This window comes from Scyliorhinus torazame, chromosome 11 (assembly GCF_047496885.1).
Source record: "Scyliorhinus torazame isolate Kashiwa2021f chromosome 11, sScyTor2.1, whole genome shotgun sequence".
Classification (NCBI taxonomy): domain Eukaryota; kingdom Metazoa; phylum Chordata; class Chondrichthyes; order Carcharhiniformes; family Scyliorhinidae; genus Scyliorhinus; species Scyliorhinus torazame.
The window spans coordinates 221,595,224-221,612,325 of NC_092717.1; the positions used below are offsets into that span (position 1 = coordinate 221,595,224).

Consider the following 17,102-nt stretch of genomic DNA (forward strand, 5'->3'; position numbering starts at 1 on the left):
CTGAGGGGAAGCTCGGAGGGGTTCTACAAGTCATGGGCACTATTTATTGTGCACTTTCAAGAACTGGATAACATCGAACATTAGTTGGGGGGGGGGTGGGGGGGTGGGGTGGGGGGGCTGTGTAGATTAAGGGTGACTATGGGTAATCCCTGATTCCTTTTTGTCATTTGTTTATGTAAACATGTGGGCTGAGGTTTGGGGGTTGGTGGGCGGATGGGATCGTTGTTATTATGGGGATTGACATATCTTGCTGATTATTGTTTATTGATGATGGGTGTAAATGTGGGAGAAAATGTGGAAAAGGAAGAGAATAAAATTTTTTTTTAAAAAAATGAAAATCGCTTATTGTCACGAGTAGGCTTCAATGAAGTTACTGTGAAAAGCCCCTAGTCGCCACATTCCGGCGCCTGTTCGGGGAGGCTGGTATGGGAATTGAACCGTGCTGCTGGCCTGCCTTGGTCTGCTTTAAAAGCCAGTGATTTAGCCCAGTGAGCTAATGCACAGCGTTTGGGGAGATTGCTTTACTCTGAATGAGGGAGCAGTTTTCTTTCCCCGTTTCCATTTTAATTGGTTCCCAAGAGACAATCAGTGCAATCAGAACAAGCAAACTGCTCTTCTATCCTTTAAAATCCTTCTCTATAAACTTAATTTACGCATCAACAATTGTCGTTATGTTGCTGCCTATTCCTAAAAATATCCTGATGAGTCATAGGGCTCAAGTTTCATAATGGTTTGCGCTAACAGGGAACATATGAAAGTTGCCCTCAGCTCATACTGTACAGGTTGGGCAATGTCCTTACCAAATGATTGACAGGTAGCTGAGGTTGTTTGAAGTAGAGTCACATTAGGTTCCTTGAAAGCATTTTGCTTTGCTTGCACTTCCCAGGGTTAGCTTGCGATTGATAGCATCTCCTGTGACCTATGCATAGTTGAAATGGTTATTTTGGCACTCATTCTACACTGATTGCAGCCAAGTTGAACAGCAGATTGTTATAGATCACTATCTGAACAACAAGGCTGTAAAATACAGGACCTTTTGGCAATCCTTGCTCCCGTTACCCCCACCCCCTTCCCCCACCCTCTCCTACCTCTCCCCCTTCCCCCACCCCCTCCGAAAGGAGTTGCACACTTCAAAATGCTGGAGATCTCCAATAAAAGCAGAGATGTTGGAAATTCTCAGCAGGTCAGGCAGCTTCTGTGGATGGAGAAACAGAATTAACATTAAGACTAAGATCATCCACCTGAAACATTATGTTTGTTTCTGTCTCCTCAGGGGAACCAGGCTGATTGAGTATTTCCAGCATTCTCTGTTTATTTTTAATCGCCATTCCTTATATTAACAGTGAATGTTAACTAGGAGTTGCATCGCAGCCCAGTTTGATCCTGCCCATGCTTGGCCTGCCGGCGGATGTACATTGCTAAACAACAAGAAGGAGCAGAATTCCTTGGACCCCTTCTCCCTACACCAGAGGCACTGAGTCCAAGTGCCAGGGTTAAATGTCAGATAACGTACTGGATGCCAAGTATAGGACCTTCTTGATCGATAACAACTACTGACTAGATAAATCCTCGGTGCCATCAGGGGATCTCATAAATGGAATCCTCACTTGTTGGTGGAAAGGAAAAGGCACTTTATAAAATAAAAGGTGTTTCTCCACCTAAAGGCGCTGCTGACTGTCAGACTCACAGAATCACTGAAGAATACAGTGCAGAAAAGGCCCTGTGGCCCATCGGGTCTTCGCTGCATGAAAGGCACCTGATCTGCCAACTCTAATCCCAATTGCCAGCACTTGGTCCATAGCCTCGGATGTTAAGACGTGTCAAGTACTCATTCATGTACTTTTTAAATAATGTGAGGCAACCCGCCTCTACCAGTCTCCCAGGCAGTGTGTTCCAGATAGTCACCACCCACTGGGTAAAAAGGTCTTTGCTCAAATTCCCCCCTGAACCTCCCGCCCCTCATCTTGAACTTGTGTCCCCTCTTAACCGACCCGTCAACTAAGGGGAACAGCTGTTTCCTGTCCACCCTGTCCATGCCCCTCATAATCTTGTACACCTCGATCAGGTCGCCCCTCAGTCTTCTTTGCTCCAACGAAAACAACCCAAGCCTATTCAACCTCTCTTCCTAACTAAAATGTTCCATCCCAGGTGACATCCTGGTGAATCGCCTCTGCATCCCCTCCAATGCAATCACATCCTTCCTATGATGTGGCGACCAGAATTGCACACAGTACTCCAGCTGTGGCCTCATCTATGTTCTCTACAACTCCAACATGGCTTCCTTGCTTTTGTAATGTATGCTACGATTGATAAAGGCAAGTGTTGCCTTTTTCACCACCCTATTAACCAGCCGTCTGCCTTCAGAGATCTATTTACAAACACGCCAAGGTCCCTTTGTTCCTCAGGACTTCCGAGTGTGGTGCAATTCGTTGATTATTTCCTTGCCAAATTGCTCCTTGAATCATTTAAGTTTACACCACAAAAGGGGGCCATTTGGTTCGTGGCATCTAAAAACCTAAGAGGGTAGGCCACACCGCTCCTCGAGCCAGCTCTGCCATTCAGTAAAATTAGTGACTGAGCATCCACTGACCTCCAAAATGTTCACAACCTTTTGTGTGAAGAAATTGCTCTACCTTTCCATCTTTAATGATTAACCCCCTTATCATGAAGCTAGCAGTGAATTTTAATTGGGACCTTCGGACAGCATGATAACCACACTTGTAAAGAGAATTATGATCATGTTGTTGTTGGGGGCGGGGAGTGGTGGATTAAGTAGACTAATGTCTTTCAATCCAAAAATGTCTTTTCTTGACAAAAGTTTAGAATATTTGAGAAGGTAGCGTGCTGGAGGACCATGTGCGCACTACACAACAACATTGCTTTGTTAAAAAAGTAATTTGGGAAGCTGCTTTCTTAGCAACTATAGTGTGTTGTAATGAATGAATAGAATTCCTCATTCGTGTAGGCCACAGTTTATTAGCACAGTATTTGGGGAGATTGCTTCACTTTGAACGAGGGAGCAATTTTCTTTCCCCGTTTCCATTTTAATTGGTGCCCAAGAGACAATCAGTGCAATCAGAACAAGCAAACTGCTCTTCTATCCTTTAAAAACCTTCTCTATAAACTTTATTTATGCGTCAATAATTGTTGTTATGTCGCTGCCTATTCTTAAACATATCCTGATGAGTCATGGGACTCAAGTTTCATAACGGTTTGTGCTAACAGGGAACGTATGAAAGTTGCCCTCAGCTCGTACTGTACAGGTTGGGCAATGTCGCAACCAAATGATTGACAGGTAGCTGAGGTTGTTTGAAGTAGAGTCACATTCGGTTCCTTGAAAGCATTTTGCTTTGCTTGCACTTCCCAGGGTTAGCTTGCGATTGATAGCATCTCCTGTGACCTACTCATAGTTGAAATGGTTATTCTGGCACTCATTCTACACTGATTGCAGCCAAGTTGAACAGCAGATTGTTATAGATCACTATCTGAACAACAAGGCTGTAAAATACAGGACCTTTTGGCAATCCTTGCCCCCGTTACCCCCTCCCCCTTCCCCCACCCTCTCCTACCTCTCCCCCTTCCCCCGCCCCCTCCGAAAGGAGTTGCACACTTCAAAATGCTGGAGATCTCCAATAAAAGCAGAGATGTTGGAAATTCTCAGCAGGTCAGGCAGCTTCTGTGGATGGAGAAACAGAGTTAACATTAAGACTAAGATCATCCACCTGAAACATTACGTTTGTTTCTGTCTGATCAGGGAAACCAGGCTGATTGAGTATTTCCAGCATTCTCTGTTTATTTTTAATCGCCATTCCTTATATTAACAGTGAATGTTAACTAGGAGTTGCATCGCAGCCCAGTTTGATCCTGCCCATGCTTGGCCTGCCGGCGGATGTACATTACTAAACAACAAGAAGGAGCAGAATTCCTTGGACCCCTTCTCCCTACACCAGAGGCACTGAGTCCAAGTGCCAGGGTTAAATGTCAGATAACGTACCGGATGCCAAGTATAGGACCTTCTTGATCGATAACAACTACTGACTCGATAAATCCTCGGTGCCATCAGGGGATCTCATAAATGGAATCCTCACTTATTGGTGGAAAGGAAAGGCACTTTATAAAATAAAAGGTGTTTCTCCACCTAAAGGCGCTGCTGACTGTTGGACTCACAGAATCACGGAGCAATACAGTGCAGAAAAGGCCCTGTGGCCCATCGGGTCTTCGCTGCATGAAAGGCACCTGATCTGCCAACTCTAATCCCAATTGCCAGCACTTGGTCCATAGCCTCGAACGTTAAGACGTGCCATATTAACCAGCCGTCTGCCTTCAGAGATCTATTTACAAACACGCCAAGGTCCCTTTGTTCCTCAGGACGTCCGAGTGTGGTGCAATTCGTTGATTATTTCCTTGCCTAATTGCTCCTTGAATCATTTAAGTTTACACCACAAAAGGGGGCCATTTGGTTCGTGGCATCTAAAAACCCAAGAGGGTAGGCCACACCGCTCCTCGAGCCAGCCCTGCCATTCAGTAAAATTAGTGACTGAGCATCCACTGACCTCCAAAATGTTCACAACCTTTTGTGTGAAGAAATTGCTCTACCTTTCCATCTTTAATGATTAACCCCCTTATCATGAAGCTACGGCCAGAATTGTTACGTGAGACGGAGAGGCTCTGTGTCTTTGCAAAAATGGCAGAGGCCTGGATCTGGATGTCCCGCACCCGGTCTCTGACATTTTTGCAGAAGGTGGAATATCCTAATGGTTCACATCCATGGTTCACAGAGACAGCTCCTCATGTTAAACTGGAAATGCCTTAGTCAGATCTGATTTTGAATACTGGGATGTTTCCTTTAGACCTGGTGGGAAAAGTTCTAAAGTTGTGGGGGTTCTTTGGAGCGGTGGGGTACCATTTTTGAGAGGTAAGTACCCCTTTTGAATATGGTCCTGGGACATATTTGGGAGCAGTCAGATAAGTTTTGGAGAAACAAGGAGCCCTTTGGGAGAGGCAAATTGCCCTTTAGGATTGTTAAAAGTAGGCAAAAATGTGCATATATTCATTGGAATAGTCACACTCATTTGAACTGTCAAGAGGACTGTCAAAGCATTTAAATGTCCTGCTCTTTAAATATTAAAAATAAACTGCGGGCAGTATTATAAATAAATCCGTGCTTGTCATTTCACTCTATCTGTTGACATAAGCCCAAGAGCTATCATTTTAGGATTACTGGGGTGACACAGTGATACAGTGGTTAGCACTGCTGCCTCACAGTGCCAAGCACCCGGATTCAATTCCAACCGAGGGTGACTGTGGAGTTTGCACATTCTCTCTGGGTCTGCATGAGTTTCCTCCGGGTGCTCCGGTTTCATCCCACAGTCCAAAGATGTGCAGGTTAGATGGATCATTCATGCTAAATTGCCCCATAGTGCGCAAGAGGTTAGGGTGGGGGCGTGGGCCTAGGTAGAGTGCTCTCTCAGAGGGTCAGTGCAGACTTGATAGGCCGAATGGCCCCCTTCTGTAGTTCAGTGATTCTAGTGCTACATTTTAACTATCAATCATTATCACAATAGGATGCCTGTCAATTTGCAGCTTGATTGGCAGTTCTAAGTGACTATAAAGTCTTTGAAATGGGACAATAAATACAATTTCTTTTTTCTCTAAGGGATGAAGAGAAGTTAAATGTAATGAATGTTTCTTTTAATCAATGAGGGTATTTTTTTAAATAGTAAATTCATCAATCGACACTTCAGAACTTTATTTAATCTCAGCATGGTGCTGAGGTGGGTGGCACAGTGGTTATCACTGCTGCCTCACATTGCCAAGGACCCGGGTTTAATTCCAGCTTTGGGTGATTGTCTGTGTGGAGCTTGTACGTTCTCCCCGTGCCTGTATGGGTTTCCTCTGGATGCACCGGTTTCCTCCCACAGGCCAAAGATGTGCAGGATTGGCCATGATCAATTGCCCCTAGTGTCCAGGTTAGATGGGGTTAGGGGGATAGGGGAGTGGGCCTCTTCCAGAGGGTCGGTACAGACTCGATGGATCAAATGGCCTCCTTCTGCATTGTAGGAATTCCATGAGGTTTGGCCATGGTGGATACTGGGTGAGTTGGCATGTATGTGTAAGGGCAAAGGGTGATGGGGACATGAGTTGACACGAAGCTGACTTAAAGCTTAGAATGGGCCGTGGGTGGTAGGTGGAGGGGCAGAGGTTGATATCGACAATTTGGGGGCCATAAAGAGGATGGGTGGGGTTATGAGGTGGCATGGGTAAGGCATTGGAAGTGATGACGGGTGCGGGCTTGAGGGTTGCTTTTTGCTTTATTCATTTTTTCGATATCTTTGACAGTGCCGCAGAGCCAAGGCTAGCCTTCTGCCCAGGCTGCCTCACACCTGGCAGCTTCCAAACTGATTCTGCGGTCGCCCCCTCCCCCACCCCCTTCTCCACTTTCCGGCCCAAAAATCAGAACTACCAGGACACGTTTACACAGATTGGGTTTGCAAAGCAGGGAATTGTCCCGAATCAAGAACTCCAGACCTGGGAGCGAAATTCAAGCCTGCAGGTTGAACCTTTGGTGGTGAGAATGAAAGCCCGGAAAAATCCGGGCTGGCCAGCATGCCAGTTTCCCACGCCAATCCTGGTTTGGCAGGGCTACAGGCTCACGTGCGGCGATCAGCTAATGTTGAGGATCTAATTAGGGTCAATGAAAGGGGGCCAACTTGGATTTTCCAGTCAGCATCCAGTTTCTCTCTGACGGGGACCAGTTTGGGTGCCTGGAGGAGGAAATCCGTTTGTGGGGGAATGGTGGGGGAGAGAAGCAGAAGTTCGAAGTGGTTTTGGATCCCAAACCCACCCCCATGGGAGAATCTAGCTCTTTTGCTACTGGTTTTAGACATTGCAGTCTAAAACAGCCCCTCAGCATCTACACTGCAAAGCCTTCTCAGACCATTATACACGGAACCTGACGGCCACCTCGCCGATGGCACCCTCGCCACAGGTTTCACGCAGGCCAGGGGGTGTCCATTCCGCGGAAATCCCAATGACAACAGCAGGACCAAATGATCCTGCCATCACCCAATGGCGGGCTGCCTCCGGCATGGCGAAACACATGGCGCGTTGTGCGGAAAACCCCACCCATTCTTTCAGGAGTGTGCTCTTTTCTAGAATAATACATGAACTGATTTCATTGCTCTGCATTTTCCCCATTTTCCTTGCATTTCTTCCAAAAATGTATCCACTTTCCCCTTCACAGGCTCAATGGTCACAGCTCCAACATCATTCTGCAGAGATACATTTCCCCTGAATTGCATGCTCATCCTTGATGCCGGTTTTTAATTGACCAATCTAATTTCCTGCCAGACAGAACTTGCATTCTTGGCTGAATTTTGAAAAAGCAGTTCTCTAGATTTTAGTTTCCCTTACCTCCAGTGATTCCGCTCACAGAGCTTCTTCCGGTTTGCCTTGTCCTTGTTTATACCTTCCTTTGATCCCATTCCCATTGTCCGATTCCAGTCTGTCTCAGTGTCTGCGATACGCTGCACTTCCTGTGGTGCGGCAGCCGTTTGCCAAAGTTGCAGAGGATAAATAAAACTGCTCGAGTCACGGCAGGAGTGAAGTGTAGATTTTTACGCCAATGGTAACGCTCAACCTTTCCTCCGAAAGACGTGCTGTTAGGTAATTTGGACACCCTGAATTCCCCCTCAGTGCACCCGAACAGGCGCCGGAATGTGGCGACTAGGGGCTTTTCACAGCAACTTCATTGCAGTGTGAATGCAAGCCTACTTGTGACAATAAAGGCACTATTATTATACTTAGCCGAGATTTCTCTCTTCTTGCTAATTCTTGGGGCAGCAGACTTCGGCACCTCCAAATGGCCATTCCTGTTTTTTGAGAAACAAGATTGCTGTTAACATGAGGGAATGTGCCTGAACACATCCATGGTTTGCTCATGTGGCGTGGGGAATAGTTACAACCTGGCCCGCCTGTCAGGGAAGGCTCAAAATTGGAAGCATCGCTGGAATTGCACCCTGGATTTATTACCTGGAGTGTAAACTCTGCGTTTTACTCAACCTCATAGGTTTCCCTCCCAGTGAGTTAGCTTCAAATTGATCCCGTTGGCTCTAATTCATCCTTGTAATTCATACTTAATTTCAACCTGCAGCCAGCAGTAATTACAAGCAATGCAGAACTTCAGGCAGAATATGCAAAGTGAAGGTGGATCTGGAGTCACAAGACGTCCTCTTACCAACTGAAGTGAAACCTTCCCATCCCATCAAGCACAGGGCTAAATCGCTGGCTTTGAAAGCAGACCAAGGCAGGCCAGCAGCACGGTTCGATTCCCGTAACAGCCTCCCCCAACAGGCGCCGGAATGTGGTGACTAGGGGCTTTTCACAGTAACTTCATTGAAGCCTACTTGTGACAATGAGCGATTTTCATTTCATTTCACCTGTACTGGCAAGGCTATTGGTAGAACATGGACCTTTTCATTAACTAATAGCTCTGCCTCTATTCCCAGGGATGTTTCACCTTCTGCCAAACACACATTATTGTCTGTGGCAACAGCTGAACCAAACGCAGTTTAACTGTGTGTGCTTCCAAATGCCAGGGGTGGTGTGACTTTTCCAATCTCCACGCTGCATGACCAGGCCAGGAATCTCCTTCCGGGTACTGAGAAAATAACAAATTCAACTGGCACTCTGTTCTAACATTGCAGACACAGGAGAGCCGGTGGGGAGGGAAACGGGTTTTAACTGCCAGAAGGCAGAAATAATGGCGAGCATTCTCCGGGGTGGTGTTGGCTTGTGGGAAGACTGCATTATTTCCTGAAAAGCTATTTCCGACTTGGAATGACTACAGTGTGGAATTGCCTGAAAGAATCCACCTACCAGCTAATACTTCATGAGTTTTATTAAAATTTCTTGCTTTATTTTCTGCTTTATCACAACGGTCACATTTTAAAGCGCCAACTTTGCTTCTGAATTGCTATCCTGAGGCTTGCGGTGGCTTTGATGTACTCGATGTTTACAGTGTTGGTAACTTGGGCACCAAGCAGTGCTGTATCCTAGCCAGGAGGATGGAAAATGGTTAGGTGAGAGGGGCCTGTCAAAATTGGGAGGTTTATTTATCCTAGGTGACAGGACAAACTTCCTTTTCCCCAGTCAAATAGTTTTAACCTCTTATTAAATTGAATCCAGACAAAGGAAACATGATTCGATTGAATCCATGGGAGACTCATGCCAGCTGGCTGGTTTCCCCAGACTAGCAGCGTTTGCTCTGACTCACTGCGCCCCATTGTTTATGAGAAGTTTTAACTGCATCTTTCGACATATTTGGGACCTGGGATATAAGGTAGCATGCACGGCATCAGTTTTCAAACTGGGGCTTGAGAGAGAATCGCATGATCTCATCACGGCATAGTGGCTAACACCGCTGCCTCACAGCGCCAGTAGCCCAGGTTCAATTCCAGCCTCAGGTCACTGTCTGTGTGGAGTTTGCATGTTCTCCCCCCATCTGCATGGGTTCCCTCCGGGTGCTCCGGTTTCCTCCAATAGTCCAAAGATGTGCGGGTTGGGTGGGGTTACGGGGATAGGGTTAGGTAGTGGGCCTAGGTTGGGTGCTTTTTTGGAGGGTCGGTGCAGATTTGATGGGCCGAATGGCCTCCTTCTGCACTGTAGGGATTCTAAGGATTTTCTTCCTGTCAGTCTCACTTCATCTCTGTGCTTGTCAACCTGGCAGTGTGCCACCTCTGTGGCCATACATGGGCAAAGAGGGCTATTTTCTTCAATGATAGCAATGATTTTTCTCTGGTGAGGTGACTGTTGTCTTTCAGGTGTCCCATGAATGAGTCAGTATTTGTGGATGGTTCATTCAATAGATGCATCAACCACCAGCAAACTCCATTGCTTTGACAGCAACCATAGCAGCACTGCACCGCGTTGCTGTACCTCTGCCCCGGAATCCGCAGATTATGGATTCAAGTGTCACTAAAAGGCATGCAATTTGAGATGAGAATCAAGTTCAAATCTGGGAGATACTGAATTATTAGAGGCAGAGTCCTCCAGGTGAAATCATCTGAAATGCCATTCATTCAATATCCAAAGGCTGTTCAAAACATCCTGACCTAACCTCAAACAACTCCGCCAGAAACCAAACAAGTGGTTATTTATTTCACTGGCACGGGAGGGTGCTATCATAGTGGTAATGTCACTGGGCTAGTAATCCAGAGGCCTGGACTCAAGCTCCGGCGACACGAGTTCTAACCCCACCATGGCAACTATGGAATGTAAATTCAATTTATTAATAAAATGCTAGTCTCATTAATAATGGTCATAAAACTATGAGAATGTCATAAAAATCCACCACTGATTCACCAGTGACCTTTATCTACCACCCTTATCTGGTCAGGCCTCCATGTGACTCCAGACCAACAACAATGCAGTTAACTCTTAACTGGCCGACAAACTGGCCTAGCAAACCACTCAGTTGCAGGTGGCTTGTCATCACCTGCTCAAGGACAGTTTTGTTTCTCTTCAGGTGCCATGCCCCATGTGTTTGTTGGCAACTATGGATCTCCATGTTAATCTTGCACGCAGATGTTTGCATGACAATGGACAGTGGATCATCTTTGTGTGTGGTGCATTCCTGTTTGTGATGCTCTAACCATCCAACATTACTTCCATATATAGAAATTGGTGTGATGTAGCATTCCAGGATTTGCAGCTTTGTTCTGTTTGACTAATTTTGAGTTGATCATAATCTTTTTCATATTTTAAAATGTGCCCGTGGCCATTCCAATCCTTCATCTTATTTCTTGGTCACGCTTTCCATCCAACATTAACATACCTCCTAGGTACCAAGATTTCTTTGTATCTGTGTGACCTTTTCATTCTTCACTGTAATCTTACATTCTGTTTCTTTTGGCCACTACTAGACATTTTGGGAAACAATGTTCTCCCACCAGAGCTGAATCGCTTCTGGATTGTGCTGGAGCGGTGACCAGAGGTGATTCACTCTCTCCTGCCACGCAAATTTATGCATAGCGGGGATCACGAGGGACTCTGTCGCAAATCCCACTTTCGGGCCGCCATTTTGAGCTCTTGGCCTGAGAGCGAGGCATGGCGGCTGGCTCCCCCCTTCTCCATGCAATACAAATTGTCCCCCACCCCCACAAGAATTGCTGGTTCATTCCCCTCCCCCACAGTACCCATGCATGAGGATGACTCAACCACTCCACCGACCCCTACCAGACCCCCACCAGAGATCCCCCATATCAGCCTGCTGTTAAACTAAGCGCAATGCTTAGAAACATCCAGCTTTGATTCACAGCTCACGACCACATAAAAGGCAGTTAAGTTCTTTCTACTGTTAAAAGCAGGAAGCGAAAGCACTGAAGTCCTAGGTGTTTATAAACATTGAGGTTGGTTTCACCGCAGGATACATGAGATCCCAGACGGGCAGCGATTCATGGAGGCGTAGAGAATCCAGTGTACACCCCGTTAATAGGATGCAAGTGGATCATTTTAACCCATTTGCATCCCCCCGCTGGCACGGGACAGGGATCAGAGCATCGGAAACAGCATCGATCCCGTCTTTTCCCCAACACTGCATTCTCCTTCGCATCAGGAATTCTGCTATCAGCGGCGGAGAATCCAGACATTTGTTTCCTTATGATCTTTTCTTAACCCTTTCTTCTCATTTCCACTCTCTACTCTATCCAAAATCTTGTACAGTTTCCCTGCAGTCGGCAGTGAGAATGGTATCATCGATGTACCTTATATTATTATAATAATCTTTATTGTCACAAGTAGGCTTACATTAACATTGCAATGAAGTTATTGTGAAAAGCCCCTAGTCGCCACATTCCGGCACCTGTTTGGGTACACAGAGGGAGAATTCAGAATGTCCAAATTACCTAACAGCACGTCTTTCGGAACTTGTGGGAGGAAACCGGAGCACCCGGAGTAAACCCACGCAGACACAGGGAGAACGTGCAGACTCCGCACAGACAGTGACCCAAGAGGGGAATCGAACCTGGGGCCCTGCCGCTGTGAAGCAACAGTGCTAACCACTGTTTATTATCCAAAAAGATCTTCAATCTCTTGAACAATATTTTCACCAAACCAACTGAATACATCTGGGGAGAAAACATACCGCGATCTCTTTTGATCTTCGCAAAATCGCTTAGATCGTTCTCTATATTTAAGGCTGCAGTTTGTTCCCGATAAAGCTTTCTTATCACTCTTAAGATTTCTACCAGACAGGTCAAGAGACTTTTAACTTGCTCATCAGGTCTTCATGTTTTGGAATGGGAAATAAATGGTAGCCTTTCCAGCATTGCTCACATCGCAAGAATTAATTGTAAAAAAAGTGAAGTTTAATGGTTGCAAAATGCCTGTTACATTTTATAATGCAAGTCATATGCGAAGTGTTCAAGTGCAAATTCTGCATAAGTTTCAGCGTTTGAATCATATGTTAACCTCCCCCCACCCCCCAACCTTCCCGCATAGGAATTGTATTTTAACCCCTAGTGCCTTCAAGGTTCTTTTATTATTTTCTGAGTTTCTCCTGGCTCATGCTGAGGTACGTTTCCATGGAGACAGGCAGTTCTCCATTCCTTTGCCTGAATTGCCATTCTTAATGCAAAGGGCAGACGGGTTTGGGTCAGTGAGCCCTTTTCCATGGAAATTATCAAGTCTGATCTTCTGAGCTGTATCTTCAACAAAGCTTCAGACCTTCTTGTGAACGTTATCAGGATTATACAGAAATTTAGTGATTTGCACCAAGTATATCTATGGCACTGTATCAAACAACAATTAAACACCTCTCGATTTGACTTTAACCTTTAGGATCGCATTTTGACACTGAAGATTAGCACTTAACAACAGGGAGAAACCCTGCACACTATTGCAAAACAAGGCTTACTGTAGATTTTGTGTTAAAACGATTACATGATGGCAGCAGTGAAGAGTCAGTAGAGGGGGAATGTCACCCTGGGTTGCCACTCCCAGTTGTGGCGTAGTGATCCTTACTGGGAAGTGCATGTGGGTGTTGGGGTTAGGTCAGGGTCAGACTTTGGATACAGTGCTCCCTATTATTAAATTGCCTGCTTAATCCATAAAGAATGGCCAATCAGGCCAATTATTGTCCACGCAATAGTGGCCCACCGGGAGTCACCATCTTCAGGAGAAATTTGAGGAAAGGGGCCAGAGAAATCTTAAACTGTGGCGTATAGCGTACATTAGATGCATTGAAGAGGAAGCTAGATTAACACATGCGGGACAATGGAATGGAAGAGACTGCTAGCAGACGAACAAGAGGCTCATAACACCAATGAGGACCGTTGTGGCCAAGTGCCTGCTCCCTGTGCAGTACACCAAGTATAATTCAAATTGCGTTCCTTATTCCCACAGGCCAGAGAAAACCGAAGGATTCTGCTTGCACTGAAGTCTATTTTGGATGAGTTTGGCGCTGAGCTCGGTGATGAGGAGAAACGTCGATATGAACTGCAGCAGCAGTATGCTGATGAGAAAGCTGCTTGGGAAATGGAATACACCGAGCAAAAATGTCAACTTGCCCAGGTAACTGGCAACATTTACCTTGCTCAGTATGTCAGCAGTGGAACCACACCCTCCAGAACTGGGTAAAAGATAGGGTTAAGTACACAGCTCCCATTCACCATTGTGTGTAGTTTATCTTCATTCACTTGCTATGTCTTCTGAGAAAATAACATGCAAAAGAATATTGTCGATCGACCATAGCTTTAAAAACATTAATTGTTGCCATTACTTAGTATAAAATGAAATTTCTCTGGAGTAGTTAACTTCAGTTGCCTACTGAGTGTGACTGTGACCGTTTGAAGTGGTAGATACATGAAAGTGAAAGTCCAAACATGTCTCATGCTTCCTTCCTTCCCTCCTAACCTGAAGCTCAGGCTTTCTTGCCAGGGGTACGGTGGCCCAGGTGCCAGCAGCCTTCAGGGTTGCTTGTCGTTCATCACGAACGAACATGGACAAGGAGAGGGAACTATTAATTCCTCCCCCTCCCCCAACTCCTTTCACTTGGCAGAAACCAGGCTGGTCAGAGAGGGTGGGCAAAGCAGGGGGCGGGCGGGCAGCTTAAAGGGAGTTCAGTTTCAACCACTCCGACCCGCACCCTGGCCAACAGCAGTATTAAAGTGCCGGTGGCAAAGACATTTGCTTTAAGTTTTTATAAGTGGCATTATCAAAGCTTGACTGTTTGTTTTATCTGAGGGCTAAGCAGCGATTATTTCTCCACTAGCCCACAGCAACCAGGAACAGAATTCTATGCTCTTCCATGAGTGCATTTATAGGGGGGGGGGGGGGGGGGTTGCAGGAGAATGGAATTGAAAGGATAGGCTTCCCTCTGGGTCCCCACCCCACCCATTCTGACTGCACAGTGATTTGACGCTGGGGTGGGCAAAGCCTCGGATGGAGGCCACCAGAAGCCTCCACCTAAAGTCGGGCGCCTCGCCCTTAAGATGTGGTGACCTCCAGACCGACGTCTCCCCCCCCCCCCCCCCCGACGTCTCCGCTAAGATGCTGATCGCCCCCTTCAGGCCAACCCCTCCCCCGCCAGGCCTTCCCGCCCTGGGACCCCCTTGAACTTACCTGTGCCTCTGGTGCCTGGACTTTGACTCCGTCGACCTGCATTACTTTTTCTGTCCACTGCAGCGCTGTCACCATCTGAAACATTATGCCCCTACCATCCCCAAAAAATCAGGTCCAGGAGCTCCAACTAGGGATAGAAGATACCCAGAAAAGCCAAGTTCTAAAAATGTATTACAAGTGTTATCGCGAGCTGAAAGGAACAGGACAGCTCCTTTGGGTCCCACAGAGGCCTTCCCTGTCCTTGACATCCACCCCCTTTGTCTTCCATTATGGTCAGTATGTGAGACATGCCAGTACAGCCCAGTTGATTCTGCTCCAAGATCATAAAATCATAGAATTTACAGTGCAGAAGGAGACCATTCAGCCCATCGAGTCTGCACCGGCCCTTGGAAAGAGCACCCTACTCAAGCCCCATGCCTCCACTCTTTCCCCCTTTATCCCAGTAACCCCATCTCACCTTCCTGGACACTAAGGGCAATTTAGAATGGCCAATCCACCTAACCTGCACATCTTTGGACTGTGGGTGAAACCGGAGCACCCAGAGGACACCCACGCACAAACGGGGAGAACGTGCAGACTCCTCACAGACAGTGACCCAAGCCGGGTATTGAACCTGGGACCCTGGAGCTGTGAAGCAACTGTGCTAACCACTATGCTACCTTGCTACCCAGCAGTATTGAGATGGCTCAATACTGCTCCTAGATCTGTCAATACTGATCCCAGATAGTTTGATACTTCTCCAAAATGACTTGATTCTGATCCCAGATGGATCTAGACCCAATTCCCACCCAAATGTTAAAATGCATCCCTGGGTGTCAGTAGACTGTGTAACCATCAGTCATTCCACCTGTGCCCAATACTGACCTCGCCCACTGCCCAAGAATGATTGCAATGAAAAGAAGGAACCCCAGCTGATATTATTCCCTTTGACATAAAAGTCAAATGTGACACTTGTCCTGCTCCACTCACTAACTCCAGAACAACTTGCATTAATGTAGCAGTGCCTAGAGATTGCCCCTTCCGAATCCATCTCTCTCTGATGGGGCATTCAGCCACTGAGCATCAGACGCAGCTAAACCTGGCGAGCCTTTATAAGATTTCTTATTTCTTTAGCGAGTTCCTGATGTTAGAATTGAATAACTGCTTCAGCATTAACGATTCATTTTGGTACTTGGAAACTACATTTTGTTTTCTGCAGTTTGAAGAGAGGGTCGGGCAGCAGTCGGCCAAGAAGAGCTCCATTGATCCCAAAGAAGTGTCCAAGCCGGAGTGGGAAGAGCTGCGGAAGCTGTTGGCCGACAGTCACAGTCAGGTGATGGACCTCCACTGGCAGCTGCAGCACTCTGAAAAGAACTGGAAATACGAGAAGGTCCAGTTGCTGGACAGGTTCGACCGCGAGCGACAAGAGTGGGAATGGCAGATGAAGGAGCTACAGAGCAAACTGGAGCAGGTGGGTGACGAGGAAGGGCCAGTCAGGGGTAAATAAATCGCATCGTACCGAAGAGTCTGTCAGCGGGTGAAGCTGGTTACTTGTTGGGCTCCACGGACGACTGCAGTTTAGCTCCCAGCCCATTACCACACTGCTTTTGTGCAAAGTGAATGTGTAATACTGTAGATGTAGTTTGCATTGGCAGAGATGCCAAAATAATGGGCGCGATGTACCGACCGCATCGCGCTGGCCGTGAAAACGAGTGGACCGGTTAGATAGTGGGAGGGGCCGAAATCGGGAATCACGCTGGGCGCTGATTGGCTCCCATGGGCGAGATTCGGACCCTGCCACGGCATGGCGTGAAACCAATAATCACCAATTGAGACCAATCTCCAACTCGTTAACGGGAAGGACCCACAATCGCACAGCCAGCCATGATGTAACCGCCTCCCCAGCGAGCAGTCATGCGGGCGCCGTGTAGTCCACCTGTTTAAAAACGTGAAGCTCGCGCAGTGGCTGCTGTGGGGATCCGAGGAGGCGAGTAGCCATCTTCGAAATCGGGCAGTCAGCCCGGGGAGCCGGAAAGTGTGTGTGGGGGAAGGGGGGGGGGGTCATCCATGGGCCGGGGACAAGGAGGCTCAGCGCCCACGGGTCCGCCATGCCACTGCCCAGATCTTGTATACCCATAATGAGGAGGAGGATACCCACTGCCTGTCAGTCCCACCGAATACCCTCGTGACAGAGCTCCGTCCCTGGTGAAATGGTGAAGGTCACTTTAACTCCCACTGCCCGTGGCGGCCATTGACCACACGGCTGAAGGCTATTGCTAATAGGGAATTGGCAATGTTAGTAATGTAAACACTTCACAGCTCCTTAGTGGATCCCCGTCGATACACGTGCCATGACGCAGGCGGTTGTTACTGCCTAGCATCCCAGTCAGGCTGTGAGGCCTGGACACTTGTCCACTGGAGGGCCCCGTCTGACTTACCAATGGCACATGCCTTGCCGTGCCACCCTGTCCTGCACGCTGACCCCGAGACGCACAGTTGTCAGA

At 47.2% G+C, this 17,102-nt stretch overlaps 1 protein-coding gene across 2 annotated transcripts in view; it reads left to right on the forward strand.

Annotated features, from left to right (window-relative positions):
- mtcl1 (microtubule crosslinking factor 1) overlaps positions 1-17,102 on the forward strand; it is a 252,955-nt gene that overhangs the window by 180,749 nt on the left and 55,104 nt on the right. For both annotated transcript variants that reach the window (XM_072468349.1, XM_072468350.1), the window contains exons 10-11: positions 13,402-13,569; positions 15,818-16,069. In XM_072468349.1, coding sequence (XP_072324450.1) covers positions 13,402-13,569; positions 15,818-16,069 — 420 coding nt within the window. The remainder of the gene's footprint in view (positions 1-13,401; positions 13,570-15,817; positions 16,070-17,102) is intronic.